We start from the raw sequence: 27,927 nt of genomic DNA, 5'->3' as shown, positions 1-27,927 counted from the left end.
TGACCTCAGCACCCAGCTCTGTGCAAAGGGCTGAAAGAAGAATTTGCTCCTGGCTAGCTAGCAGCACACGTGGTGAAAATGATTTCTTTTCTAATAATTAAAACGATGGGGCTACAAATGAATGCTTGCCTTGTTGAGCTCTGGGAATTCATGGGGAACATTTTGAGCAAGAAACGTTTTCAAAATTAAAACCTCCCTTTCCTCTTCTTTTCCTTTGCTTCTCTTACTCTGTCCTGAGAGGTGGCACTGCTCTCCTTCCTAAGGCTAAATCATAAAGAGTAACACCTTAACATGAACATCTTTAGGAAACAGTAATAAAAGTATCCTTAAATTGAAAAGCCAAAAACCAACAACAATGCCTCCTTATTTCACTGGCTCTTGATACACTCCATCTACTTGGTTTAAGTTATCCCAGTTTCCTCTCCATCCTCCCCCATCCCATGTTCCTCCACACTTTCTCCCTTTTTCTTCTCATGCCTTTTCACTGATGTTCTCTGAAATCTGTTTCTAAGCACAAAAAGAGGTAACAAAAGAAACTTGGCAACCCCTGGCCTGAATGTTTCCCACTTCCCCCATGTTTTAAAATACTGCCAATTCTAAAATAATCAGGCATCCTTTCCTTTCTCTCAATTGCCAGCTGCTGTGCATCTTCGGTGCCACTTCCCAGTGTACTTCACATCCTTCCAGAGCCAGGAGAACTTGTTCCAAACCAATAACGCATCAATATGTTTTAGACTTTTGCAGTCCTTATATCTGTACTGCTGGAGATGATTATCCAGCTTTTACATCTGCAGATTCAGGCCTGTGGAGTAAAACTGTGGCCAATAAAATAAAGAAGCAAGGAAAACACATGCAGAATGAAAAGAACATGCTATAAATTCAGAATCAGGTAAAAGCTAATTATGGTCATGTTCACTAAAAACAAGAGAACACAGTGAGGGAAATAGACTTATTAATTATTTGTGTTATGGTAGCACTTAGAAGCCCCAGTCCTTTATCTGGGACCAGCTGTGCTATACATGGCAAACACTCAAATATGTCTTTAGGTAATTGCACACATTTTCAAGGAAAATGTGCCAATGCTCTACTCTTTCACCTTCAGCAGTGTCTGGTTTATTGATGCTGCTGAAGGCATCCAAGTTCACCATCAGCCTCATTTTGAGCAGTTTGCTGGATGACCCCATGGTCCAAGAACAAATAATTCAGCATGAAGGCATCCTACACCCATAGGCAGAGTGGGCAAACAGCAGCAAAACCCCCAAACGTCCCACTGTGGGCACAAGTCTCATCCATTGACAGCTCCATCCCTTGGGCTGGAGGATGTAGTGCTGTTGCCAACACGGACGTTTTGTCCTCATTGACTCTGTGCAAGTTTGATTGCTTTTCTAATTAAGATACATTTTATGGTAATCTACCAAGCCCCTTAGACTAAATCACTCAGTTAATCTGTTGTTAGTGCCCATATGCTTACAGCTTTCAAGCCTGCTGCAGCATATTTGCTTTGCCAGGGTGCCATGGAAGTTTGGTGACAGATGAGTGCTGCACAGCCATCCAGGTGGCAGGACCCCTTCCACCCAGACAGACAGCCTGTGTGTGGCACAGACAGACAGCTCCAGCACCGTGCCTGGGAAAGGACAGGAGCAGCACAGCAGATCCCACACCTCATGCTGACCACCTGTCTCCTCCCTCGTCTGCACGGAAGGGCTCAGTACATCTCGTTTTCCTTTCTATCCTTACCTTTTTTTTTTTTATTTTCCCTTACAAAACAATAGGTTGGACTGGACACGACAGGAGAGGAAGGCTGAAGACTTTGACGGTATTCAGTATTCTGGCCCCAAATACAAAACAAAGAGTTTCATCACAAGTTCAAGGACTCTGAGCATCCCCTTGGGCCCAGGGTCATAATTACCTTTGCAAACCACAGACAAGCAGAGCCAGACCCCCACCTGTACTGGACACCTAATTGAACACCAACTGAGCAAATGCTGCACTGTTCTGCTTTCAATGCCCAGCCTACTGTGCAGCCCAGCACTGCTTCTCCCTTCCACTTCCCTGGGGCTGGCCCCAGGACAGGGCCCAGTGCCCATAGTTGCCCACATGGGGACAGGCAAGTGGCACTTGTTGTCACAGCCCATGTCAAGGAGCAGGCTCTGAGCTCACAGCCCACACTGCTGTTAGGAAGGATTTGTGCTCAGCTTGCTGAAGGATAGGGAGCCCAACGGCAAAACCAAGAAAGACCAACGTCTGGGTCAAGTTGCCATCTGCCACCCTCCATACAGGGAAACATTCCCTGAAAAAAAAATGGCCATATAGTTGTACAGAACTCCTAATCAAGAATGACACAAAGAATAAAACACCACCTGCCACCACCGGCAGTGACAGGCAGCTGCTATCCAATACCAACACAAATACCTTTCTCCCCATGGGGCACCTATTGGTCTGAACAGGATTAACAGAGGTGAGGAAAGCATTCATTAAGTCTTCCAAGGACTTGGCTAAAAAAACATATCTGGCATTCAGAAGGAAGCATTTAAGAAGTCAATCTTCTAAGAGCTTGAGGAATTTCTCTAGGAACTGCTGGAGCTGCTAGATGCCACAGCCAATGAGGCAGAGAAGCAGCTGCCCAGGATTCACACAGCCCTAAAATAACATTTCCAACATCTTCCAGATCCTAATGCACCTGCTAGAAAGAGATATCATTGCAGCACTGGCATGGGCAGAAGGTGACTGGTGAAAAACCACAAGCATGGAAGACTTTTGCATGCACAACATAGGGAGTGAGGCAAGCTTTCCTGCTTCCCCCAAGTTTGTCTTGGCCTTATACTGTAGGGACTGCATTTGGAGCCAAAGGGATCATTTCTGCTTCACCACAAGCTTCTCTGCCAACGAAAGGTTTGCAGTGATGGACTCAGCCACATGGCTCATGCAGTGCCTTACAGTCCCTTGGCTTCCAGTGAGCTGCCTTCCAGGAGCAGGATGACACCAGGAGTCCCACCAGCTTGGACACTTTTCCTGCTTCCAATCTATATAGACAAGCTGAATTGTTTTCTTAATAAACCACAGCACACCCATCTTTCAGGGAAGTCTGGCACCCCTGCTATGAGAAGTTACACGGTACAGAAACCCCAGCCCCTTCATTTTGCAGGGCTGGAAGCAGAAGCTACGTCCTCACTTCATTCCAGCCAACTGCTGCCCCTTCAGGGTCACCAAATGTGCTCCTTACCCATCACCCTGCTCACCTGAAGGTTACTACACTGAGCTGTGCACCAAGGCTCAGCAAAGCTGGAAATGTTTAAAGCAATCCTCAGGGAAGCAGGATTATGCTTAGAAAGCGTGCTGCTCAGACACTCACGCCCTCCACACCTGAGAAATCAAACGATTGGGAAAAGGCAATCACTGTTAGGCACATACATTCACAGGAATGCATATAAATGGGATAAATATACATGGCGCTTATGAGATAGCAATGACGTGAAAATTGAAAAGCCGCAGAACTGGGCACGTATGAATCCAGTTTCAGGCAGCAGAACCTGAGGTGTGGGCTTCCCATGCAACGCTCAGCACAGCCGCACCCAACCACCATGCAGTCCTCAGGAGCCCAGCACGGTCCTAAGCTGCTCCGCACACAGCTGGGAAGCCAAGTTCAGCTCCTCCACACTGAAACAACACTGGAACAATTAAGCTGGTCCAAACGCAGCTTAAAATGACTAAGCAGTTATTGCCAATCTGAAATTTCTCTCTGGATGAGTTCAGCCTGCTCTGCTAGCACAACATCCTCACCGTCTCTGACGGGTCTAATAAAGCCAGTTGCAGCCCTACTGGAACATGTCTCATACATCTACTAGCATGGCCCGGCATCATGAGAGTAGGTGGATTATTCTGGGTTTGATACGTGAATTTTCATGTTCTCAAAGCAGCTACAGCTGGAGTTCTGAAAGACTTCTGAAGCACCAACGTGATTGACTCCCATGGATCAGACTCAACCACAAAAGAATCAAAATGCCAATAAATTAATGAATATAATGCATCAAATTCAAATATTTATCAGGCAGCCTGGACATGCTGCAGATACACAATCTTGCTTTCCTCAGCCACATTGTTCCAAGCGCTGCCTCGCACTGCCTGGGAAGCACACCAGGAGCTGCGATGGGGGGAGATAAATCACTGCACCTTGCTGCTATTTACAGGTAACAAAGAGGTCTCCAAGTTAGCTGAGAGCACGGAGGAACGAGGCTGCAGAGCCGTGCACAGCAGAGTCAGAGCAACAGTACATTGACCTGTATTAATGGTGTAACACTACGAAAACAACTCCACGTCCTTAATTACTTTAAAGATTTTCTTTATTTCAGCAATGCATTTTGATGAGGAGCATGTTGCTGCCCACCTGCCGTACTTTAATCTTCCTAAGGAAATAGTCTGATGTTCGTACTTCAGGATGATCAATATTAAATAGCTCTCACTGGTTTTGCGTAGCAAACGTTTCTGTGTTATTTTTGAGGAGCCTTTGATTAAAAAAAATGCTGGGAGAAACACGACAAATTGGAATCCCTTTTCCCTATAATCCCCACTTTCCACATTTCTGCCGTAAAATGAAGCGCAAAGCAAGTTTTCAAAGCAGGCACCCCCCCCTCTGCAATGCAAAACAGACCAAAAATATTTTCCATGTACCTACAAACCACAGAACAGTTGGGCTCAGCATGGGAGCACAAAGAAACCCAACCTGTAAAACAATTTGGTGGGCTTTGCCATTCCTTTAAAACCTCACTTCTCCCCCAGAACAGCAAGGCTACACAAATAAATAGATAATCATAGAAGAACTTACCGGAGCAAATATCACCATACACATTTACAAAAGGGTTTATAATCCAACTTGAGTCTCCTGAAATAAAGCAAGGTTTGTCTCATACTAAAAATAAAGGCTCCCAAAAGCTTCTCGCAGTGGAGAGGGAGAGAGAGAGGGAGGGAGGGAGGGAACAAGCACCAGCTCCTCGTCTCTCTTTTTATGAAGCAAATAAGGAGAGCAAGAAAATCAATGCTGAGAGAAAGTGAGATGATATACCAATCAGGCAGCAGCCTCAGCCTTATTTGCAGAGGGATGGCAAAATGGTCATATTATCAGACAGTGACTACACACAGCCTAAGTAAAGAGATGGAACACTTTCCCCGTGGTGGGCGGCTGATTGCATTGCTGTGGTGCAGGTAGCACAACGATGTGCTGCAAGGTGCAGCCCCGTCCTCCCCACCACCGACACAGCATCGCTTTGTTCTGAATGCACGCTCTGTAAGAAAGAAACACTCCACGGTTCTGGGCTAAAGTTGTGCCGAGCTGAAAGAGCCTCCACACCAGAGCAGTGCCTCTGTGTTGCTGGGCTGGCTTGGAGCTTTTGGGGTGCCTGGCTGCACAGGCTAGACCTACCCACCCCAGAGAGCTGCCCAGCACGGAGCCCATCAGGAACAGAGGAGATCTTTCAGCTCTTATTTACAGTTAATGTGCACTGAACATCTCTTGCATTCTCACAGGAGTGGACTTCCAGACGGTTTGCCTTGAATATGAGCTTTTTTCACTTTTTGCATATCAGAGATAACCTATGGAAAACCCCCTCACACCTATTAGGGAAAAGTTTCATACTTTCCATTTATCCCAAAGAAATCTTCCCCATTGCCTGTTTGCTGGGAGACCACAGCAGCAGCAGCACAGCTCATTGCCTCCCACATCTGCCAGCCAGCAGCTCTCAGCAGCAGCACTGCACCCCAGGCTATGCAGAGCTGCTGCCCCCAGCACAGAGCCACACTGCTGCCAACAAGGGCTGTGGGCCTCTCTCTGTCTTCAGACACAAAGCTCTGTCTTTTCACAAGAGCTCCCATCACCCCAGTGGTGTTTTGTGTAACTGAGACCACGATTCACACTCTATGCTGTTTTATTATTTTACTGGGCTTAGCACTGTTCTGCCCTCCTTTCCATGCTCTACAACAAGTATATGCAAATAGACATGACTTAATAGATGAAACGCAATGCCAACTTTCTCTTTTATTTGCAGACAGAAGTTACATGCTGGCATACAGAAACACCTGCTGGGTGACAACAGTTCTCTGCAGAGCAAGATGTGAGCACGATTACTTTTCCTTAGCGATTTGGAATTACAATTGCGTGAGGAGAACTAAAAACATCAGAAGAATGTCAAGGTGAAGTCCAAATTATCGAATTTCAGCTCAGTTTGTCCATTTGGGGCCAGCGCTCCTGGCTCTGGGCACAAAAGGTGCCCACATTCAGCCCAACAAGCACCAAACCTCTGCATCTCCTTCCCATGGGTGGGAGTTGCACTGCCACGTGTCACTCTTGGTGATGTGGCCCTTCCCAGAAGATACAGCCCCTCTGCCAGCACTGCTATGAGATGTCACAGTGCTGACTTCTCCAAGGAGAGATGTGGAAGCACTGCTCTCTGCTCGGCGCGTTTGAGCGTAGGTGAAAGCATCTGCCTGCTGCTGCCTACCCAAGAGCCAGCCCTGGAAACGAAACAAGCAACTTGGTGCCTTTGCTCTGCAGAATGAGGCAGAAGTTGGCTCCCATTGCTCTCAGATTTTTTGCACTGTGTTCAGGTCTGTGGTTGCATCTCACACGGAACATCTCTCACGGTGAGGTGTGACAGTAAGCAACGTGCCAGCACCTCTCACCCTCATTTTTCAGTGAGATCATTTTATCACCCCTTCCCACTCCACATCTGCATTATCAACAGCTACTCGGTTGCTACTGCTGAAAAACCTCACCAAAGTTTTTGGAAGCGTTGAAAAGCATCATTACAATGGCTGTTCCTTGCCAGCTGCCAACCCTTGGTTCTCCAAACCATGTGCCCACTTGAGATGTGAGTCCAGCAGGAGCACAACGGGCTGCAGCAAGTGATGACCCATCTTGTACCATAGCACTTTCAATCAACACTGCACTGCAGACTCTGGGACCATCGAGAGCTCCAAACTTATTTTTCTTCCTGCAACAGTGACATGCCACAAATGCCATGAACACTGCTGATGATGGATGTGTTGGTGTTGGCTGACAGTGCCAAACCCATCCCATCAGGGTGCAGCAGGACCCGCAGCAGGTGCTTTCTTTGGCTGTAGCAGATCCTCTTGCAAAACTTGTTCTGAAATATGGGATGGTGCATTATCACTTACAGCATAAAAACTGACTCCACCAATGCCAGCACTGCTCGGACCCTCTGTGCTGCATCAGAGCTTTCTGCTTCTGATTAAGCTAGGAGTTTCACAGCAGACTTAAGAGCTTCATGGAAGTTAAGCCCCCAAATCCTTTAGATACCACTGAAAGCTGCACACATCCAGCAGATTCCTGCCAGCTTTACCACATCACCCAAGGGCTCAAGAGATTCAGGGGCAGCCAGAAAGGATGCAGTGATGCAAGTTACGCTCAGCACCCGTTAATGCTGGGCTGCTTTACTCTGTCCATTGCTCACCCCACCTCAGCAGCCCTGCCCACGCTCACATGTGCTTCCAGTTTCATAGATGCCTGCTAAACCCCAAGCAGCAATGTGGAGATGGATGGCTTTCCCATCCCACCACGAGCTGGAAGACCTGCAGCACACAGCTCCATACTCCCCAGCTCTGAGGCTGTACTGTGCAGGAGCAGGCAGCTCCATTAGTGCCCATGTACCATTTGGAGGAGCTGATGAGTAATGCCAGAACCTCCATCCCAGCCACACTGTAAGGGTCTATGCAAGGAGGCTGGAGCCTGGCAGAGGGGCTGCAGCCACCTGGAACACTACTGTGCAGAGCCTGCCCACCCAGCAGCACGCACACACAGGCTGTCTGCTTGCCAACAGAGATTTTCACATTTCCCTCTCAATCTTTATTTAAATTTGGGAAGACAGAAAATTAACGAAGTCTGAGTTATAACTGGAAACCATTTGCTTTCCTGGTGGAAATGGAACGCTTCCTAATGAACCTCCCCTCCCCCTGTGCCGCTCAGCTCAGGATGCAAATATTGCTGAGAGTTTATCAATCTGGGGCTTGTTTCACACCGTTTGCAATGCTAATGAGTAAACCAATTTTGACATATTATGTAAGCCAGTTTCTGAAACAGAGATTCTTGGCAGGCCAAATGTAAACACAGACACCCTCTTGCATCCAATTTAAATGAGCATGTTGCTGAAAGTGCTCAGGGCTTGATTCTGTTGACTTCTTCCTGATTTACTCCAGTGCAAAAAAAAAAAAAAAAAAAAAAAAAACCAAAAAAACAACCACCCTTCAATTCAATTACTAGTGCAGCAGCAATTTGCAAAATTGATCTAATTTTGTAAGACAGGAATATACTAGGATAAGCTAATGTAGGGTGGTGGTTGGGGCACTGTGCAAGCAGCAGCACAGCCAGCCTACAATAGGAGCACATGCACCACTCCAGATGAGATAAAGGAGGAGATGGCAGCTCCCCTCTCCCAGCCTTACCAACTAAATTCTGGTCCAGGCAGTGTCCGCAAGGATCTCCTTCCATCCTCCATGCTCTTCCACCACAGCTTTGCAAGAGGACACAGCAAACCCCATGAGCCACCTGGTCCTCATGGTGGACCAGACTGTCCAGACTGGCAGCTGACCCCAGCACTGGGCAGCTGGACATCCCATGGATGGATTACATCCAACTTCTGCAGGCTATGAGAGAGTACAGCAACATGGAAGGCAGAGGCACAAGATGGCAAAACCCTTCAGCATCCTTCCCAGTGAGGGAGGGATGAGCTGAAGGTCATAAACTTGTGATGCAGAGTCAGGGGTAGCAGAAAGAAGTGGGATGCATTTTAAAAGCCCCTTTAAAAACAAAAAACAAACAAACAACAAAAAAAAAAATAGACCCAACCAACAAAATCCACTGCACTAGAGAGCTGGATAGGATTCATTAAAGAGAAGAAGGGCTGGAATCAGAGCTCTCGTTTGCACTTTTCCCAGCACCATCTGGAGCAGCTGCACTTGCCAAGAGCACAGTGTATTTCTGTTGAAAACCAGAAGCAAGTGGGGCAGCAGCATACCTGGAGGTGGCCTCTACCCTGCTAATGGCTCTGGAGACCTCCAGTGTGCTTTAAAGCTGAAATATACAGGTGTGAGGCTGAACTGTGCTGCTCCTGCCACAGCAGAAGAAAGGCAATGAGAGATGCTCTGCTGGGAGGTCAGGAATGCTGCTGCAGAGAATATTTACTGCATGTGTCAGAGACACCACTGGGCATCACAGCCACAAAACACAACCTCACAGTCCTGTGTCACATCACAACAGGACCATGGTATCGTTAATCACGCTTGGCTCTTTTACATAATAAAACAGAGAGCAAGAGGAAGAATACTTTCAGCCTCCAAGCAAATATCCCATCCTAAGCCTTCAGCAACAACAGCAAACCTGAGAGCTCTTTCTTTCATGCTGCACAGGGCTTTCAAGCTATGATCAGAAGCAGCCCAAGCGCCACACACTTGCTGGCTCATCAAGTTCTACCCTGCAAGCTGGAAAGCACACAGTTGCTAAGGTAATGCAAGGTTGTGTGGCATAAGGGAAAACTTACTGCTGTCTATACATGAAAAAGAAGAGATGAGTGCTTGGAAAGCTGACAGTGAGTTGGGGGGAGCCTACTTGGAAAGTCCTTGCTGTCCATCCAGACATGCCCTGCATTTCTGGGGTTCCTGCCTGTTTCCCCCCACCTGCCTTTTTCATCTTGTTTTGTGTGTCCAACATTAAGAACATTAAGTTTAATGCTTCTGAAATACCAGACAGTAGGAAATTACAAAACAAAAATAGTCTGAAGGCCAAATGGATATGGACCCAATGATGAAAACAGCGTGTAAGAGTGAATCAGATGAATATATATTGTAATTCTTGTAGCTATTTAACAGGAAGAATTAAAAAAAAAAAATCTAATTACTATCAACTGTATATTTTCAGCTACCCAGCCAGAGTGCTGTTATTAAGCTGCTGCATAATTGCCTCTTTTACTCTGCTTCCCACAGAAGTTGTGTTATTTCACTCATAGTTAAACTCATAATATTGGCTTCATAACTAACCCTGCCAATCCAAATCCCTGGGCTGGTGCAAGGATAAAAATAGCAGTGCTGTTTCTTCCCTCAGCTTTCCCTCAAAGCCCTTTGCGTGAGCCCTGGGGCTGCAGTTCACAGGGGTCACAGCCATCCCACCTGCTGCTGCCCATGGGAATACATGAGATCCAACACGGAGCAGAGACCGAGGTGACTACCACCTGCTCTGCACATCCATGGGGAGAACAAACCCTGCAATCTCCTCCCCACAGAGGGGGACCTGCAGTGAGACAGTTCATGCAGCATGGCTGAGCCCCCATCTCTAAACCTAAACCTTTCAGCCCACCCAAGACCTCAGGCCAGCACTGAGCACTGTTGCTTATAAAACATGCATGACAAGTACAGCTTTCTTCCTTCTCTGAACAGCAAGTATGAGATTGTACCTCTTATACCAGAACACACCATAACACCAAACTCCATATTCAAGTACCAAAGACATTCATTGAGACAACTGTCAAAAAATAATAAAAATATAAAAAAGAAAATTCATCTGCACATTTACTTGTGAAACTGCCATAAAGCACTGGGCTGTTACCCATCTGAGTTTTGGAGGTTTTGGCTGTCTGAACTTGCTCTTTATGCATGGGAGAGACTCTCCCTGCTGCCCAGCATGGTCCTTCCCTATAACAGCTTAAGGGCAGCCAGGCTCTTCTCTCTTGATGCCACGTCCTCGTGCCCAGCAGGATGCTCCTCTTGCCCAGGACATGAGGCACACAACACGATCACACCCTCCCTCCAGCTCTGGCTTGGGCAAGGTGATAGGGCTGGATAGGGTGAAGGAAGCTGGCTTTAGCCTCGCCCCCAGCCCAACTGTTCCCATCTCTGTCTCTGGAGACACCAGCCCTGTGCCAGGGTTGCTCTCTGGTGGGCACGCACAGAAACTGCTGAGAGCTGGGGAGAACTGAAAGGAAAGAACACGTTTCCCAAAGCAGCTGCACACATAGGAATGGGGCCAGCATCAGGCTGTGCCCAGCCACCTCCCCATGGAGCCCAGGGCCCCAGCTCTCACCTCAGGAAGAGCTGCAGAGAATATAAATTAACACTAAACCCTCTCCTTGGGGTTTCCACATGCTCCTGAACCAGCTCTGCAGTTACTGCTCTTTCCTCTACCTTGCTGCTGGAGGAGCCCCTGGTTTGGCTGGGGTTGATACACAGTTCTGCAGCACAGAACTCTCCTAGTATCCCTGCGTCTGCAGGGGACACATAGGAGATGGTTTTGTCTCACTGCTTTTGCTTTTGACAGAGCCACCAAGCTGCAGTACCAATGCCTTCATTTAACTGCTTGAGATAAGAGGATGCAAAGTTCATGCCATTTCATGCCCTCATGCTCACACACAAACCAGCATGGAGAGCCCCATATCAGGTCTTTCACTAACAGTGTCCAAGTACAAGATGAGAGGAGAGTAAAAGGCAACCAAAGCCACCAGATCCAGGGGTACTCAGCATCTCAGACACTAAAGCCAGAGGCTTCCTGTATTCTTCCTGTATTTCCCCAGACTTGTGGTGTGTCCCTTTAGTTTTGTCACCTCCTCATCTCCAGAGACAAGAAGGAATGAGAGTCTCATGCTGTCCTCTGCTTCCCCGGATGTGGCACAATGTGTTTTGGCAGCTTCCTGTCAATGTGCAGTAGGTCCTTCAGAAGCAATCTGGAAGAGGAGAGCACAGGTCACATAAACACAAGGTAAAGCAAAGCCAAGCAAATTTTGCAAGTGCAGCTTTCAAATTTGAGCTCTACTCAGAGCATGCAATGAAGTTTGTGCAAGGTCTCGCTCTCACTGCTCCAGCAGTCAGTCTCTCACTGCTCCATTTCCCTCTGGTCTGCAACAGTAGGGAACCATCACAGAAGTAAAACACAGCACCTTCTGATGGCCCGCACCGTGCAATGGACACACCTGCATGCTTGGGAGTAGGGCCCATCTCATGATGGTGTCATCTCAAGTGACACTTGCACTTAGCTCCTGTGAAGGAGGCACTTCTGGTCACACCCAAAGGAGTAGGTGGTCCCATGGACAAGGGCAGGCAACACTGAAGGATCTCCACATGGAGAAAGAAGCTGGAGAAAGCAGCAGGGTTTGTCGTTTGGGTGCAATGCCCAAGCAGACAGGGGAATGCAGGACCAAGTGGCTGTGCCATTATGCTGGACATCTGCTTAACTAAGACACACTGATCTCTGAAAGTCATAAGGGCATCTATCTTCTATGGTCCCAATGCTCAATTAAGTCACTCATGTCCAAGACAAAGTTATACAGCAGATGCAAAGAAACAACATCTTACCAGAATCATCACCAGCAGAGGCCTTCCAAATAACAGCTTCAGGAGGGCTGGGTGGTGAAGTACTGAATTTCTCCTGTGAATGAAGGGGAATGATGCAGTTTTTTAAGTTTCACATTAAGCAGCTGCAAATGTCCTGTAGGTGGAACATTCCTGTGGGTTGCAGGAGACTGTCCTTGTCCAAGCATCAGAAGGTTTCTGTGCAAATCAGCTCACTGTCCTTAGATGTTCATACACATAAAATTCAAGCATTTGTCATTATTTTTAGACATCAGGGACCCTAGAAGCACTCAGTGGATTTGCACTGAAGACAACGGTCTCACCCAGCACATGTAAGCCCTCATCTAATCAGTCTGCACCTGTCATTTCCAGTACAGCATCCCACAAAAGTCTGAGGGTCCAATACATGCTTGGTGGGAATATATGCAAGTTTATTCAAAACCTCAACAAAATATTGCAAAGGGTGAATTTGAGCTGAGACTGAGATCAAAGGTGTTAGGTTATCAGACTCAGTGGGTGGCATGTTAATGAGTTCTGAATAGTGGGTATAAGTGAGAGTTTTTATCTACAGCTGAAAGAAAAATTCAGTTCAGAGCACAACAGATATTCCTGAGTAGGTTCTCATTCATGCACTTATATTATGCCAGGACCTGCAGAAATATGCACAGCACAACAGTTTTGGAACAGCCCAGTGTACGGATAAGCCTAAAGAATTTGGTTTTCTGGAACAACAACAACCAAAAAAAGACCTGACAGTAAAATAATTTCAGAGCATTTTCAAGAGGACTGCTTAGTTCACAGTCAAGAAAATGCAGACATGTGGAAGAACAGCATAGGTCCCAATTTTGCCATCATCTGCTTATGAATGTTGTTAAACCTGACAAACCCTCCCTCCTTTCCTTTATTACTGTTCCTTCCTTTTTTAAAATCATTACAGCGTTTCATTTCAGAGTTGAAAAAGACTTTCTGCCCAGTGCCTGGGTTTCTGAAGTCAGAAGGCAGGGAAGCAGGATGCTTTTACTGCATTTTCTCTTGCTTCATCAACATCCACTTTTCCTGACGGTGACATCAAAGCAGTTACAGTTCTTTGCATCTACTGTAGCTTAAATTGTTTCACAGCAATTTTCCTCATTTAAGAAGAACCTTCCCTTCTCCTTAAAGTGATTAGAAATGTCATTCATGCTCGCCTTTGGATGTGAATTGAACTACTCCCAACAGCCACTCAAAAAATACATAATCACCGTAATTACTGGTGGCATCTAATTAACATTCAACTTCCTCTCTAAAGCAGCTACAGCTGGACAACCCATTTATTTCAGCCTAAACCCAATGCTCTCCTCATTCTTTCCTGTCACCAGCAGCAGCCCATCCGTGTCCACCTTCATGGACGTGTCTGCTGGGTGGCAGCAGCCTCCAATCAACACCCTGTGCAAACACAGGGACTTACTCATACTAATTATACAGCTGATGGAGCTGTTAGCTTCCACAGTCAGGATTTGCCCCCAGAAAAGAAAAAAAGGCAATGGAGCTGCCCAACACTGAGCACTCATTCTGAACAAGCTGGAGTGTATATAAATCCATTGCACCTTAGTTGCTTCAGGATAATACTGGTGTTTCTTTGTAGCTCTTTCTACCCTCATCCATTAGTCTGGCAATTTATTAATTCTCTTTTATTCTCCAGACACGTCTCTAGACACTTGTCCTGGTAGGAAAAGCAATGCTTGCTGCTGCCATCTACATGAGCTCCACCTCATTAGCTCTCCGTTTCTTTCCGAAACTTTGCTGAAAATATATTTGCTCTCTTTTGCTCACACCTCTCCATTTTGCTCTCTCTCCTTGCTATTATCCCTATAATTATATTATTTCATCCTATAATGAATGTAGCGCTTATAGGAACGATGCTCTGCAAATTACCTTGTATTTGCATTAACATTTGAGCTTTTATCATTACACAGAATAGATAAAGGGGGATGAGAAGCAATCTGACAGTTATCAGGAGAAAGCTCTAGCTGAACTTATATTTTTTTCCTCCCCCACTTTCATTTGTCACAAACCTCTGCAGCATCCTCTCCCCCTATGGGGGCACTATCAGGTCTCTGCCCAACCCAACCACCTGGGTCTGGGTCAAGTTTGGTTAAGACAGGTTAACCATTCCGAAAGGCATAGGGAGGAAGAAGATCAAACAACATGATCTTGCAGGGTTTATTTGCTTCAGAAATCAACTAAAAACAAACAAATAACAAAAAAATAAACCTAGCAGTTATAAGGACAGTACTACTATGCTGACTGATAAAAACAGCCAATCCTACATGTGGGGTATTTATGCTACAGCCAAGTAGTGGGCATAGCAATGATGGGTTGACAATTGGACTAGGTGATCTTAGCAGTCTTTTTCAACTTTAAAGATTCTGTGATTCTCTTTCCAGCATCAACACAATCATTGCTATCTGCTGAGAGGTAAATCTCCTCCAAAATGGTGTGGGCAGAACTGGACAGTCAAGTTTCCCAGCTCCATAAAAAGACAGCACCCAAGATGTGATGGACTTGGGAAACACCCGAAGCAAGCTGATGTTTAAACCTTATGAAAATGCCCCCCAGCTCTTATTAGGGCAAATCAAGCCAAGACAGATCAGAGAACTGAAGTCTCAGTCTTTCATAAATCAAACCACTGCTGTGTGCTCCCACTGGCTGTCCGCAAGCATTCACCTTTGAAGGACTAATTGCAAAGCAGTATGCTTCCATTTTAATTGCCAGTAAAGGAAATAAACCCATTTTAACACCAGGGAAAGAGCTGGATGCGCTCTGTCCCAGTGCAAGGCACAGCTTGGCAGTCAGACCAGCGACTTGTGGGTGAGCACTGGTGCTACCCAAGCCCTGCAGATCTGCCTTTCAGAGCTCCTCACTGTGGATTCCTGCTGTTCACAAAAGCATGCTACTCCTGCAAGTACTCTCAGCACAGGCAGTGTGGGTGTTGTCTTTTTTTTTTAATTTTAAAGAAAAGAAAACTTCCAGAAGGAAAACAGTCTCTTTGAAATCACACAGTGCCACCTAACTGAGCTGAAGATGGCCAACAGATTCAAACATATCCCTGTACCTTGTTGAGGTTGGGAAGGCAACTACCACACAAGCTGACTCATAGCTGAGTTATTTCAGCTGATGCTTAAAGACAGGACTTGCAGCCAATAAAACAAACATCCTGCTCAAACTAATTGCCCTCCCCAACAGCAAGGCAGGTAGCAAGCTATCACTTCAAACCTCAGCTAGCACTCACCCACATCTTTAAGTGCTCCTTGTCTCCCCTCGAGGCAATTAACTCCTAGCTCTCTGACAGTTTCTATCTCCAAAGAGCAGTTCCCATTTCACTGGCACAGGACTTCGCATCTGTATCTCCAGCTCCCGTGCTTTTATTCCCTTTCCTCTGCAGGGCTTCACATGTGTTTGTGTCTGGGTGTGCATTTTCTCACCCCAATGAATTCATTATTTACGGTGCCGAAAGAGCAAGGCTCCTCAAACGGCTGCTCAACATTTGGCTCCTCTGCATGTCTCTCAGAGGCATAATAAACATTATGGGAAAGCAAATTCAGGCTCAACTGGGCTGCTCAAGTGGAAATAGAGACATGTAGAGGGCGCACCATCGTGTGCTGAGCTGCCTGCCCGACCCCAGCTTCCAGCGGCAGCGCAGCACACGCGGCTGCACGCATGAAGGGATGCTCTGGGTCAGCACCTGCCCAGAACCGCCGCTAATTGGGATCTCACAGTATTGCTGAGCGGCACTAGAGGGCAGAGTTGGTTACCCTCAGCATCTCTGATTCAAGGTAATGAGCACGATTTGTACACAGCATCCGAATTCTTCACAGCACTGTCCAATACACAAGCCTGATAACGCGCAAATACCACCCAACATATTCTCACTTAGCACAAACATGGGCATTAACACGCCTTGTTCTGAGTGCCTCCACAGAGCATCCATGAGCAGGACTGCCTTTTGCTAGTACAGCAGCATTGCCAGCCCGGGCTCCTCATCATCAAGGATACACAGGGCAGCTCTGAATAACCTCCACATCAGCCAGACAGGGAAACCTGCTTTCTTCCCATCACTAATTTTGAGGAAGAGGCCTTTCTAACCAGCAAGCTTTGATCAGGCTTGAGCCTACTCAGCACACTGATACTCCACTGCCCAGGCTCACCGCTAAGCCTCTCCACAGATGAGAAATGCTTCCAAACAGACACAGTGTTCCAGGCTTTATTGAGCTCTGACTTGGAGCAGCCAGCCACAGCCCACAGGAGCCCCACAGCCAGACCAGCAGCACAGTTACATCCACCCCAACCACACAGAACCCATGCAGAGCAATTCCACTGCCAACCACTACCAGCTCAGCATCCTGCCCAGGGGGACCACAATCCCCCAACCCTCTTACCCTATGGCAGAGACTTTTGGCTGGTATACATTTTCCAGCTTACTGCACTTGGCTGATGCTCTCCTGGTGCTGACTGCCTGCAGATACATCTGGCTGCTGTACACCGACAGAGCAGTAGATGAGCATGGAGGGTCAACAAACCTCACAGCAAATCACTGACAAATCCTCCCCTTATTATTTCCCTAGTGCACATAGTGTGCTTTTCTTTATTATCACCACAGTCAGTCATCCTACAGGTCTGCCTGCTGCTGGAAAGGAAGCAGAGGAGCCTCGTGTTAAAAATTCACTGTTTCAGAAGCTGAGGAATTTGCTTACAAAAGGCAGCACAGCATTGTATTGGAGCACCTGGCCCCGCTTTCTACAATGGCACTTCATAAGAAAATCTCTCCTGAGAAAGGAAAGGAAATGCCTGCAGAATACTTCTTGGAGCACAGTGCATTAAGGGCTTGATAGCGTAGAATCATCCTGACTATCTTGGTGGACCAGAAAAAAATAAATCTATTATTAATACTTAAAGAGAAGGAAGGAAACGGTAGTTCCATTGATTTCAGGTCTCAGTCACCTCTTGCCCCTTATCACAACTGTTTTATCCCACATCTCTTCCTTCAGGGCACAACCTGCCCCTCCTTCCTTGCAGAGGAAAGACAATGTATTGACTTCTGTTTATGCAGAACTCGCTGTTAATGTCACCATAGCAGTGAGGGCTGAGAGGAGCCTCGAGCAGAGGCAGGGAGCCTGGGGCAGGGTCAGAAGGCCCATTTCTAGCAGATGTTTGTCTGACTTCTGTCTCACAGCAACAGCAACTCCACAGCTTCCCAGGGCACATCTATCCCAGTGCTTCTCAACCCTCATGTTCAAGTTACATATCTTAATATCACTTCTGCCCATCCCATCCTCCACAGACATAGAGAACTGCCCATTCCCTCCCTTTCTACAGCAGTCCTGGTGGACTCAGGCTCAATTATCTTTTCTCATTGCATTTCCTCTCCTTCAGACTAAGCAGCCTTAGCCCTACAGCTTTTTTCTCCCCTAAGCTTTTGTTCTCAGCTCATTTTTGCTGTGTTTTTCTCAGTTGTGTTTCCCCAGTCACCTCTTCCTCAAGAGATAATAACCCCAAAACAGGATGCTTTCCCAAGGTCTACACAGCAAGAAACAAAGCAGGAAGGAACGCTCCTCCTCCCCATTAGGCAGCCCTCAGCCTGCTGTATCCCCATAACTATTTGGCTTTTCTATTACTTCCAACCTAGGAAATACTATATTGCATCAAGCCACACACCACAGTTTATCTAACTTTAAGAGCACCTGATGCCCTCACTTACTGGTCACTTTGGCTTGCCTCAAGCACCCTTTCAATCCCACCCTGCCCATCCATTTACTGACAAGCCACAGAAGCAGCAGCAGCCACCAGCAAGGACCAGATTTAGGGCTGACTTACACAAGCGTGTCACCTACACAGCTTGGATCTACATCAGCCACCTGGCCAACAACACTGCCTGTTCTGCCTTCCTTCCTTATAAGCAACTGCTAATGAAGTCTCTGCAGATGCAACTGCTGATGGACTCCGAACCTGTCAGCCTGGTTGGCCTGAGCCCATCTGCACTGAGTTAGGCCATCAGCCCTTGGTGCCTCAGATTTGCAGCTGAACTTGGCCCCTTACTGTGTGTTGAACAGCTTGGCATGCTGTTATCTTCCAACAGAGCTGGGCAGGACATTAAGATGGATATAGCTCCAGTTCCCCAAACAATTGGTAACAAATTACTGCTGGAAGGAGCAGCGTTATACTAATAGTAATGCACTTCTTCCCTGGCTGTGTGGTTATTCTCAGGCTGTGATGGTGCTTATTGTGTGCAGTGGAATTCAAGCCCTGTGCTGGGCTCATTTAGCTCACACGTTATCTCCTGGTCTGCTGCAGTCTTGCAACCATGTCTAAAATTCCTTCCTCTTCTCACAGAAACTGGCTCTGAATTACAGCTCACTCGGGAAAAAAAAAAAACACACCACGACTTGTGAAAATCAGAACTCATAAATTACGAGCAATAAATTCACTGACAATACAAGAGGATGGGCTTTCCTACCAAGAATACAACGTACCAGCACCCCGTGTGAAATGAAATGAAGCAAGACAAGGTCTGACACCCCCAGGTCTCAGCGTGCAGTGATTTGTGACTTCAGCCCTCACATTCATGCCCAACTTGCTGGCATGCGTTTGTAGCAGCACATATGGTGGATACAGAGCTTTTCAGTTTGGGGGGGTGGGGAGGGAAGAGAAAAAGACTGAAGAATATCTGATGTGACATTTAAAAACTGAGAATCACCTTGAAGCTGCAAATGAACATGCTCATCTCCTCCTCCTTTTTTTGTGTGCAGCTGTATTTTTAATTTTGGCTGTACCAGCTTTATTAAAAACATGCTCCGTAAGAAAGGAAGAAAAAAGCCTCTTTATTTGTAATATAGCAATTTGATTCTCTTCTACAGCATTTGCATCATTTTGTTTAATTTTGCAGGACACCAAAATGAAGACTGAGATCAAAGCGAGTGATTTCATTTGAGCTGATAGGCTTTATAGAGCTCTGCAAAGTTGTACCGTTGCCTGAAGATGTTTTAATGCAGGAAAGATCTTTACATTTCCAGCCTGCCAGTTCCTGTTACAATTAATAGCTGCAGCCATAAGAGGATGGCTGCTTCTTACCTGAGCTGTGATTTTAGCACCCAGCTTGGAGGCAACATGTTCCTGTTTGCAGCAGGCAATCTGGGGCTCACTTGGATACGTGTCAGCCAGGTCACATACAGCAGACGACACCAGGACCCGTGGCTTGGGTTAGCTGAAACTGCAAACACTTCTCTGTACCTCAGGAAGGGATGAATGGGAAATAGGAAAATGAAAAATCACTGGTGCCATGGTTATTTCACCCAGTCACGTGGTGTATAGTAATTTTCTTTAATGTTCTTCTCGTTGTTTCTAACTGGAGTTTGTAGTAAAAGGATTATTAGACAAAGCTTGGCAATATATGCAGTACGTGACTTCAGATGTAGGCAGGTTGAAGTGAGGCACTGTGGGCACTGTTACTAAGACATGTCAAACCAAATCCTCTGCTTTTGGGGTCATTGGTACCATTTCATAGAATCACAGAATCACAGAATGGCAATGATCATCCAGTTTCAACCCCCCTGCTATGTGCAGGGTTGCCAACCAGCAGACCAGGCTGCCCAGAGCCACATCCAGCCTGGCCTTGAATGCCTCCAGGGATGGGGCATCCACAGCCTCCTTGGGCAACCTGTTCCAGTGCCTCACCACCCTCTGTGTGAGAAATCCATCTGTGGATAAATGAATTGAATCAAAATAAAACAGAAGTCAGACTCTCCCCTCACCTTCACATCCATAAAGTGCTGGGAGTGGATGGGGGAAGCAGGCTATGACACAGGCCGATCCAAAAGTAATGCCACCTCTTTTATTTGGTTGCTCCACAACATCAGAAGCAGATGTTGGTGGGATGGCAGTAGAGGTTGAACCTTCCCATCAACATTCCATTACATTTTGTTCCTGTGCATCAGATGGTAACAGAGGGGCAGTCTGACCAAATGGCATCTGACATGGAAGTGCATGTGAAGCAAAGGGGGTTCAGTGAATTCCTCCATGAGGAAGAAGTGGGATCCAGTGACATTTGTTGATGCTTGCTGAACATTTATGGCGACTAACTACTGGATGTGAGCACAGGGAGATGGTGGGTGGTGCATTTCAGCAGTGGCAACAATGATATGAAAGACAAGCCACGTTCTGGATAGCCATTTAGATTTTTATGAGTGTGGCATGCAGGTTCTTGTTCATAGCTGGCAAAAATGCACAGCTAATTGTAGTGACTGTGTTTTGTAGCTGAGAAATTGCTCTATCAAATAGTGTTATTGTGCTCTTTGTATCAGTTATAGTTTCCATGGAAATAAAGAGGATGCATTACTTTTGGAGCAAGCTATGTATTTATAGGGCACAATTACAAACTGAGCATACCATTTCCATAGCCCATTGCTACACCAGCTGCTGACAGTACATTCCCACATTAGCACAGGCAGCAAGCTGTGGCTCCCACAGGAGATGTCTCACGTGGCCAATCTTCATGCCATGAATTCACACCCTGGAAGAAATCTCTGGCTTCTTCTGCAATTGCTTTTATCTTCTTTCTCCACAGCATGATTATCCAGGGAGAGTTCATTCAGGATCCACCCCAATTCGGGATGACTGTATTGAGTCTTCAAGATTTTAGCTGCTTAAAGAAATGCAGCAGAGCAATTTTGCTCCTTCTACCTGAGGTTTGGACCCAGGAGAGCAGAGAAGCTTTGAGGCTGTCATGTTCAGGACTCATAGAATCATAGAACTGCTCAGGTTGGAAAAGACCTTCAAGATCATCAAGTCCAACCACAACCCAACCATGACTCCTTCTGCCAGGCTGCCTCCACTGCCAGTCCTGGTTAGTTGGGTGCTGGCTCAGCAGCAGCAGCCCCAGGGGCATTTGGCAAAGAGAGATTTGTTCAGAAATATCACATTCTACCAAAAGATGCAGTTCTTAGCCAACTCTTTGACGAAACTTCTTGTCAGAAAAAAAATTAAGCTATTTCTTCTCCATTCTTCAGTTCTCCACTCCACTGGTGACCCAGATCCATCAACAGCCACGACGCTGAGCAGTGCTGAGCAATGCTCTCCAACACATCCCAGTTTGCACATCAGTCACCTGTTCTACAGATCTGTCTGGTCCTGGGTTCCATCTCATGTGTTGTAGCACTTCCCACTGTTATTAGGGTAAAACAATGCTCTGCTAACCTTGTTTTGAGTTTGGTACCTATGGAGAAAGCATCAGGGCAGAGCTTCCCATGGGAGCACCAGGTCTGCGCTGTGACCAGAGACATCACTAACCCGTGCCTTGGGGTGAGCAACTGCTCCTGGACTAAATTCAGCAGATTCTGCAGTGCCTGTGCTATTTCAAGGCCCCCACCTTGTGTTCTGAAGTGTATTAAGAAATGATAAAGAAACGTGGAAGCCACTCCATAGTAAAAGGCATATGGAAGCCCAGGTTACATTTGGGGTATTTGTGAGCCCCAGGTAGCCCAAAAGATGATCAGAGAATTTTGGTGTTTCCCAGGTCAGGACAGGGTATTTTGGAGAAGGTAGAATGCAAAGGAAAGAGTGAGAGCTGCATCTTCCCCAGAGCTTACGGGACATAAGAACATAATACCAGTATTTAGCAATCTCGTCATTGCTATAATCCAAGCAAAGTCACAGCTGAGGCCTTTTGGGGCTTTGATTTTAGAGCTCAGCCCGTGTAAACAAGCTGGCTGAACTAAGGGGATGGATAAAGGCAGTGGGAGGTTCTTCTTCTGCAAAGAGCAGGGGAAAAAAGTTGTCTTGAAAAAAACTCACCACAAACCCAGGCCCCTATTTCAGCAATTTCTTTCCAGAATTTTGAAAAGGATTTCATTTCCCCTTGAACTCGACATGAAAGCAGACACTGCATTTGGGTTAATAAGCACCAGAAGTAAAAAAAAGCAATTAAAATATTACTGTCACTGAAGATAGAGCTGTCTGTGTGGAGCAGCCTTCCAGATTTTGGTGGATGTGGTGATGAAGCACAAATATTCATGAGGTGAACGCTGTCATTTCTGCACTCCAACCAACATGGCAGGATTACAGCAGAGAGATGTAACAGATAAGCTCTTCTGTTCAGCCTTCTCTGCCAGGGCAACAGCAGTAGCTGCCACTGTGCCACCCTGTGCCTCTCCTGACCACAGCGTTAGGCAAAGGCAAATGAAAATGTGAGGTGAGATAAAACTGCTCAGTAAACAGTGAAAAATCTCAAGGTAACTTTTGAAGTGATGAACTGAGCTGCTGCACAGACATATTGAAGAGAAAGTCCTATTTATATCACAGCAATGGGGCCGGTGCGTCGTCAGAAAGAACAGCCTTGAGATCCCTACAGTGCTCCTACTCCTCATTTACAGCCAAGCACAGGAAGGAATTGCTTGCCAGACCCTTGCAGAATGCCTGACCCCAGCCAGGAATGAAGCCCTGGCTCCTCAGCGGCATGAATGTGTCTCAGAAGAAATTCCCTGGCAGTGGAAATCTGTACTTAGAAACTATTCCCACCTAATTAAGAATATATTCTTCCACATCTATGAAATCTATTACTACAGCTCAGAGGGCTTTGTCTTGTTGTCTCACTAACATCACTGCTGCCCGCTATTACATATCCAGTTATGCCCATGTCACATATTTCCATTTCGAAGCAGGAACAATCATTTTCCATATCACTTGAAAAGTTCTACATTAAAAGCCACAGAACAAGTGCAGTAGCGTTGTTATTGGATTATGGCTCTAAGTGAATAGTTTTAATTATTTTTACATACTCTATCGTGCACTTTTTATGCACAGTATCAAAAGATACTTGGCTTTGTTCATGTCAAAGCATGTTGTCCTAAGACTGACAGTCTTCAGTTGCAAGCTTCTATACTCTTTGGAGCATGGCATTCCTAAGAAGCAAAGGGAAGGAAGTACTTGGGAGTACTGAAGCTTTATTTACTTTTTAGGGGGGTAATGCCTTTCCACCATGGCACGTATTAGGAGTAAGTTGGATAAAACCATCAGTAAGAGTTCATGCTGATCCTGCCTTGGGGCAGGAGGATGAACCCAATTACCTCTTGGAGAAAAGGATGAGAAATAGCTGCATTAAATGGAAAAAACATTACTCATGAGATGGACAAAGTGAGTAATTACTAGATTGTCTTCATATTTCCCTAAACAATAAGAGATTCTCTAAGGCCAAGAATGGTCTTGGCTTTGCAAAGAACATAATAATTTTGCTGTGGAAAGAATTGCTTGTTTTTGAGCTTCCTATTCCCAAATTCACTTTCTGTGTCACATACTTGCTCTTACATAACATTCGCAGAGGAAGAGTAGTTACAAATCTATTAGGAAAACCATTCATTTAATATCTCACATTTATGATCTACAGTGCATCCTCAGAAGGCTACGGAAGAATATAGCAGCCAGAAGCCAAAAATGATCCAGTTATTAAGTTCAAGCAATGTGTTGATTAACGAAAGACACCTACAAACCCTTAGGGAGGAGAAGGAAGGAAGGGAAACCACTCCTGCCACATGCTAGGTAGTTCAACATCCAGGCGCAGGAAACAGCCTGAAAGAGCAATGTGCAAGAAACCTTAACCTAACAGTGGGGAATGCCAGCTTGAACTGCAGGGAACCAAAAATCCTTTAGAATCCCAATACCTCTTTTGTCAGTGTATCAGTTTGTACTCATGCTCTACTTTCACAAATGTAGATTTGCCATCCAACCCATCCACCCCATGGGGCCAGGCTTCTCCAGCAGTCGTCTCCCTGCCAGGCTCATGGCAGGGCCAGGAGCACAGTGCTTGGGAGAGGAACAGGAACTTTCTGATGAGCAGCAACAAGAAGGAAACTCATCCACCATAGCACAGGAAAGCAGGAAGTGCGCTCATAAGGACAGGGGGCTTGTCACAGTCAATTAAAGAAGGGTAGAACAGAAAACAGATGTTTTGCTTTAATTTTTATTGGAAGAGAGAAGCATTTGCGCACTCACTGAAAGAAACACACATTCTAGAGTGTGGGTCATAATTACAGAGATTGCTGAAACAAAACCATGCAGGCAGACAAGGATGGAGCCCTGGGCAGCCTGAGCTGGTGGGGGCACTTGTCCATGGTAGGGCTGGAAGTGGATGGGCTTTAAGGTCCTTTCCAAACCACAGAGCTCTGTAACTCTCAGCATGCACACAGACTGAGGTGCTTTAGGCACCCACAAGGCAGCTTTTGTTCCATGCTCCCTCTGGGGATGCAGACAACAGGATAATTTAATAATTTGGAGCATCAAAGAAGCACAGGAAGTCTATTAAAAACCATGGGAGAGTCCTAAGTGAGTTACAGCACACTGCTGCAGGGGAGCAGCAGTCACTCAGACCCCACCAAGGACAACACGATGCATTCTCTTCCTATGGAATTATTCCCTGTAGCTGTATCTGGTACCAAATTTACAACCAATGGCACAGCAAATGAGAACTGCTGCTCTTCATACCATCGCTTTTCCCTGGATTTGAGTTCATCACAAGTAGGTTCTTACATGATAGACGTACACAGACAAACGCCATTTTGGCAGCTTCTTTTGTCAGCACTTTTATGACAACAGATGCATACATAACTCAATGAATGCATCCCGCTGAAGAAAAAGGTAAGCATTTATGAGGAAATTAGAAAGATCTAGGGACAAAATACTTTGACTGTCAGCAGCTTCAGAAAATTGTTCACTGGTTCCTTCACCGATTAAATGTATTGGAAAGAAAAGAAATGAAGGAAAAGAAAACAGTTAAGGAGTAGCAGACAAGCCTGCAAGTTTGTTGCATAGATGAGGACTGATATCTGTGGGTTTTTTGTTTCTAATATGTCACAATCTGCTGACACATATAATGCATATTACGGGCTGTGTGTACATGAAAATGTGGCTTCTTACTTGGTAAAAGGTCAGTATCACACGGTTGTCTCGGGGCATCAAAATAGGTAATGTCTTTCCTTAAAAAAAAAGCTCTTAGAATAATGAAAATTAGTGACAGTTTTCAACCTGGTGATGCTGTACCAGCTTCTCAAGTTGAGATGTTATATATCTGAAATATATCCTGTACTTGAAGTCTGAAATGGTAGCTGCTGTGATCCTCCATTCCCACAAATAACCCCAATCACTGCTTTTTTGACCTGGAAAAGTCTCTGTAATTGTGATTCCACTTTTCCAGAGTGGTTAACACGACAGCCTTTGTCCATTTGCAAAAGCCAGATAAGCTCACAAAGACATTGACTGTTTCTAGGAGGTACACACAGAATAGCTGGAAACAGCAGTCACTTCAACTCTCACACACCATTCTGAAGGTAATATAAGTAATAGAGAAAATGTATGTATTACAATACGTAAATACATATAGAAAAATAACACACTGGACTTCATAAAACAAATTAATGCCAGTACAAACTCCCTGTTAGCACCAGCACCAATAAGACTCCGCAAGTAAGATGCTGCACACTTAATAAATACAGTTACTCTACTGCACAAACAGCAATACGTGCAAAATCGCACACAACTCTATTTTCAGCCCACCAGGATAAAGGAAAAGGTTCCCTAAGAACATGGATAGAGTGACTTTGATCCCGTGGTGCCTGGGAATGCAGGGAGATAATGAGCTGTCACAGCCACTAACAGCTCGGCACCAGCCATGCAGCTCTGAGCGGCCACAGCGACCAAACAATAATGTTTACTTCAGCATTTCTGTCAAGATCAAATGGACACCTCAGGCAGCTTGGAAAAGAACCACTTAGTCAATATACAAAATCTAAACATATCCAGAGGAAACTAATTAAATAGAAGGCATAAAATACTTCATAGAACCATAGAATCATTTGAGCTGGAAGGGACCCTCACAGGCCATCTGGTCCAACTCCCCTGCAATGCACAGAGACACCCACAGCTCCATCAGGTGCTCAGAGCCCATCCAGCCTGACCTTGGGTGCCTTCAGGGATGGGGTACTCAACATCCCTCTGGGCAACGTGTGCCACTGCTTTAAGATCCCTATTGTAAAAAACATTTTCCTTATATCCAGTCTAACCCTCTCTTATTGAGGCTGTACTTTCGGCCCTGCAGCAGCCAGCATCACCCAGAACCAGCCCCAAACTGCTGCTCCCCAGTCACACATCCCTGTGCATAGAGGTGCGTGCACCAATACAGTCAGTAACTCCAAAATTCCCAGAACCAGGCAGAAATATTCTGCCAAGTTAGGCAATGGCAAGTTTAGCAGGTGTGAAAAAGTGCCAGCACACAATTATTTTGTTTATAACTTTTTCCCTTATGTCTCTACAAGATGAGCCAGATATAAGAGAGGAAAAAAAAAAAAAAAAGCATCTTGTTATGTATGCATTTAGTTAACCCAAAATATATTGAATAAGAAATCAGCTGAGCTTAGCCTCCCCCTGTAGCCTACTGAATTCCTCACCCTTTAAAGAAGCACTCTGGGAGGAGAGGAGGGGACCGGTGGAATGCAAGCAGACAGAAGGATGGAGGGACAGCTCAGGGACATAAACATGCCTGCACAGCCAAGGAACACCACGGGATGCTCCCATCGCTGCACACAATTACCCACCAGGCTTTACCTCTGCAAAACCCTGGAAAACAAGAGCTCTAATTGGGAGCGGTTTGCCCTTGTTAGTAAACAGCAGCACACAGCAGCACGCTGGGAGAGAGGAGGGGAGGAGAGGGAGGGAGCTGCTGAATTTGGGTCACCAGAAAAGCGCTTGATTTCCATGGGATCCTGCCACCAGGTGTCACTAACTTCTTGATTAACGCAGCTCGGATCGGAATACGCGCCTTCATCAGGACATTTCTTATTCGAGGGGACGATTTTCACCCGATTTTACCTTAAGAACAAGGTCAGTGCTAGCTGCAAAATGCACAGTTAACCATCCTGGAGCACATGGTGCTGGGACAGAGTTCCTCCATCAATCAGACATAACACAGAAGTGGGAGCAATGGAAAGCAAACAGCTCAAATGGGGGCTCAATGGGGGTACTGTACCCCAGAACCCCACTGCAATGCCAGGAAAGGAGAAGGAGAGGAGGGGACATGCTGACACAGCCCCAGCTGGAACAGTGCCACCATGCTCAGTGCTCACAGACATTGCCATGGTTTGAAGATGATCAACGAGGAAATATTCTTGCAGCATCTTGCTGCTGCCTTGTCACGTAGAAGACACTCCTGGAGGGACTCAGCACTCTGATTTGGGCTGCTATGGATACAGATTGCACTAACTGAGAACAGACCTTCCCTGCTGGTTGATGGGCCCCAGGTCCTTTGGGTGAAGTAAATAATCCTCCCAGAGCGACAACACTTAGCATCAGATTTGGAACCATCGGGACAGTATGAAAATATGACCTTTCTGTCCTTAGGAACCTTGTCATATATGCCAGTACTCACAGCATTGCTCTGCCCTCATTTCACCATATATTTTGAGACTGTCTCTACAACGTTCACCAAAGGCTGGGATGACTGTGCTATATTCAGGGATTGCCACGTGCAGTTAAAAATCTCAGTTCTCAATTCCATACAAAGCTGCAGGT

General features: G+C 46.0%; 1 protein-coding gene across 3 annotated transcripts in view; it reads right to left on the bottom strand.

Annotated features, from left to right (window-relative positions):
• SYNPR (synaptoporin) overlaps positions 1-27,927 on the bottom strand; it is a 78,085-nt gene that overhangs the window by 25,872 nt on the left and 24,286 nt on the right. Inside the window, exons 1-3 of one of the 3 annotated variants that reach the window (XM_042880971.1) lie at positions 18,196-18,230; positions 12,346-12,418; positions 11,598-11,717 (exon numbers count right to left, since the gene is read on the bottom strand). The exons of 1 other annotated variant lie outside the window; for it this stretch is intronic. In XM_042880971.1, coding sequence (XP_042736905.1) covers positions 11,598-11,636 — 39 coding nt within the window. In that variant the 5' untranslated portion in view covers positions 11,637-11,717; positions 12,346-12,418; positions 18,196-18,230. Of the gene's footprint in view, positions 1-11,597; positions 11,718-12,345; positions 12,419-18,195; positions 18,231-27,927 lie in introns of those variants that run through there. One more of the 3 variants, XM_042880970.1, reaches the window with a different exon arrangement.

This window comes from Lagopus leucura, unplaced genomic scaffold (genome assembly GCF_019238085.1).
Source record: "Lagopus leucura isolate 7727_CA_CO unplaced genomic scaffold, USGS_WTPT01 Super-Scaffold_100028, whole genome shotgun sequence".
In the NCBI taxonomy this organism is placed as follows: Eukaryota; Metazoa; Chordata; class Aves; order Galliformes; family Phasianidae; genus Lagopus; species Lagopus leucura.
The sequence above is the reverse complement of the archived record's forward strand: the minus strand, read 5'-3'. Positions and strand labels throughout refer to the sequence as shown.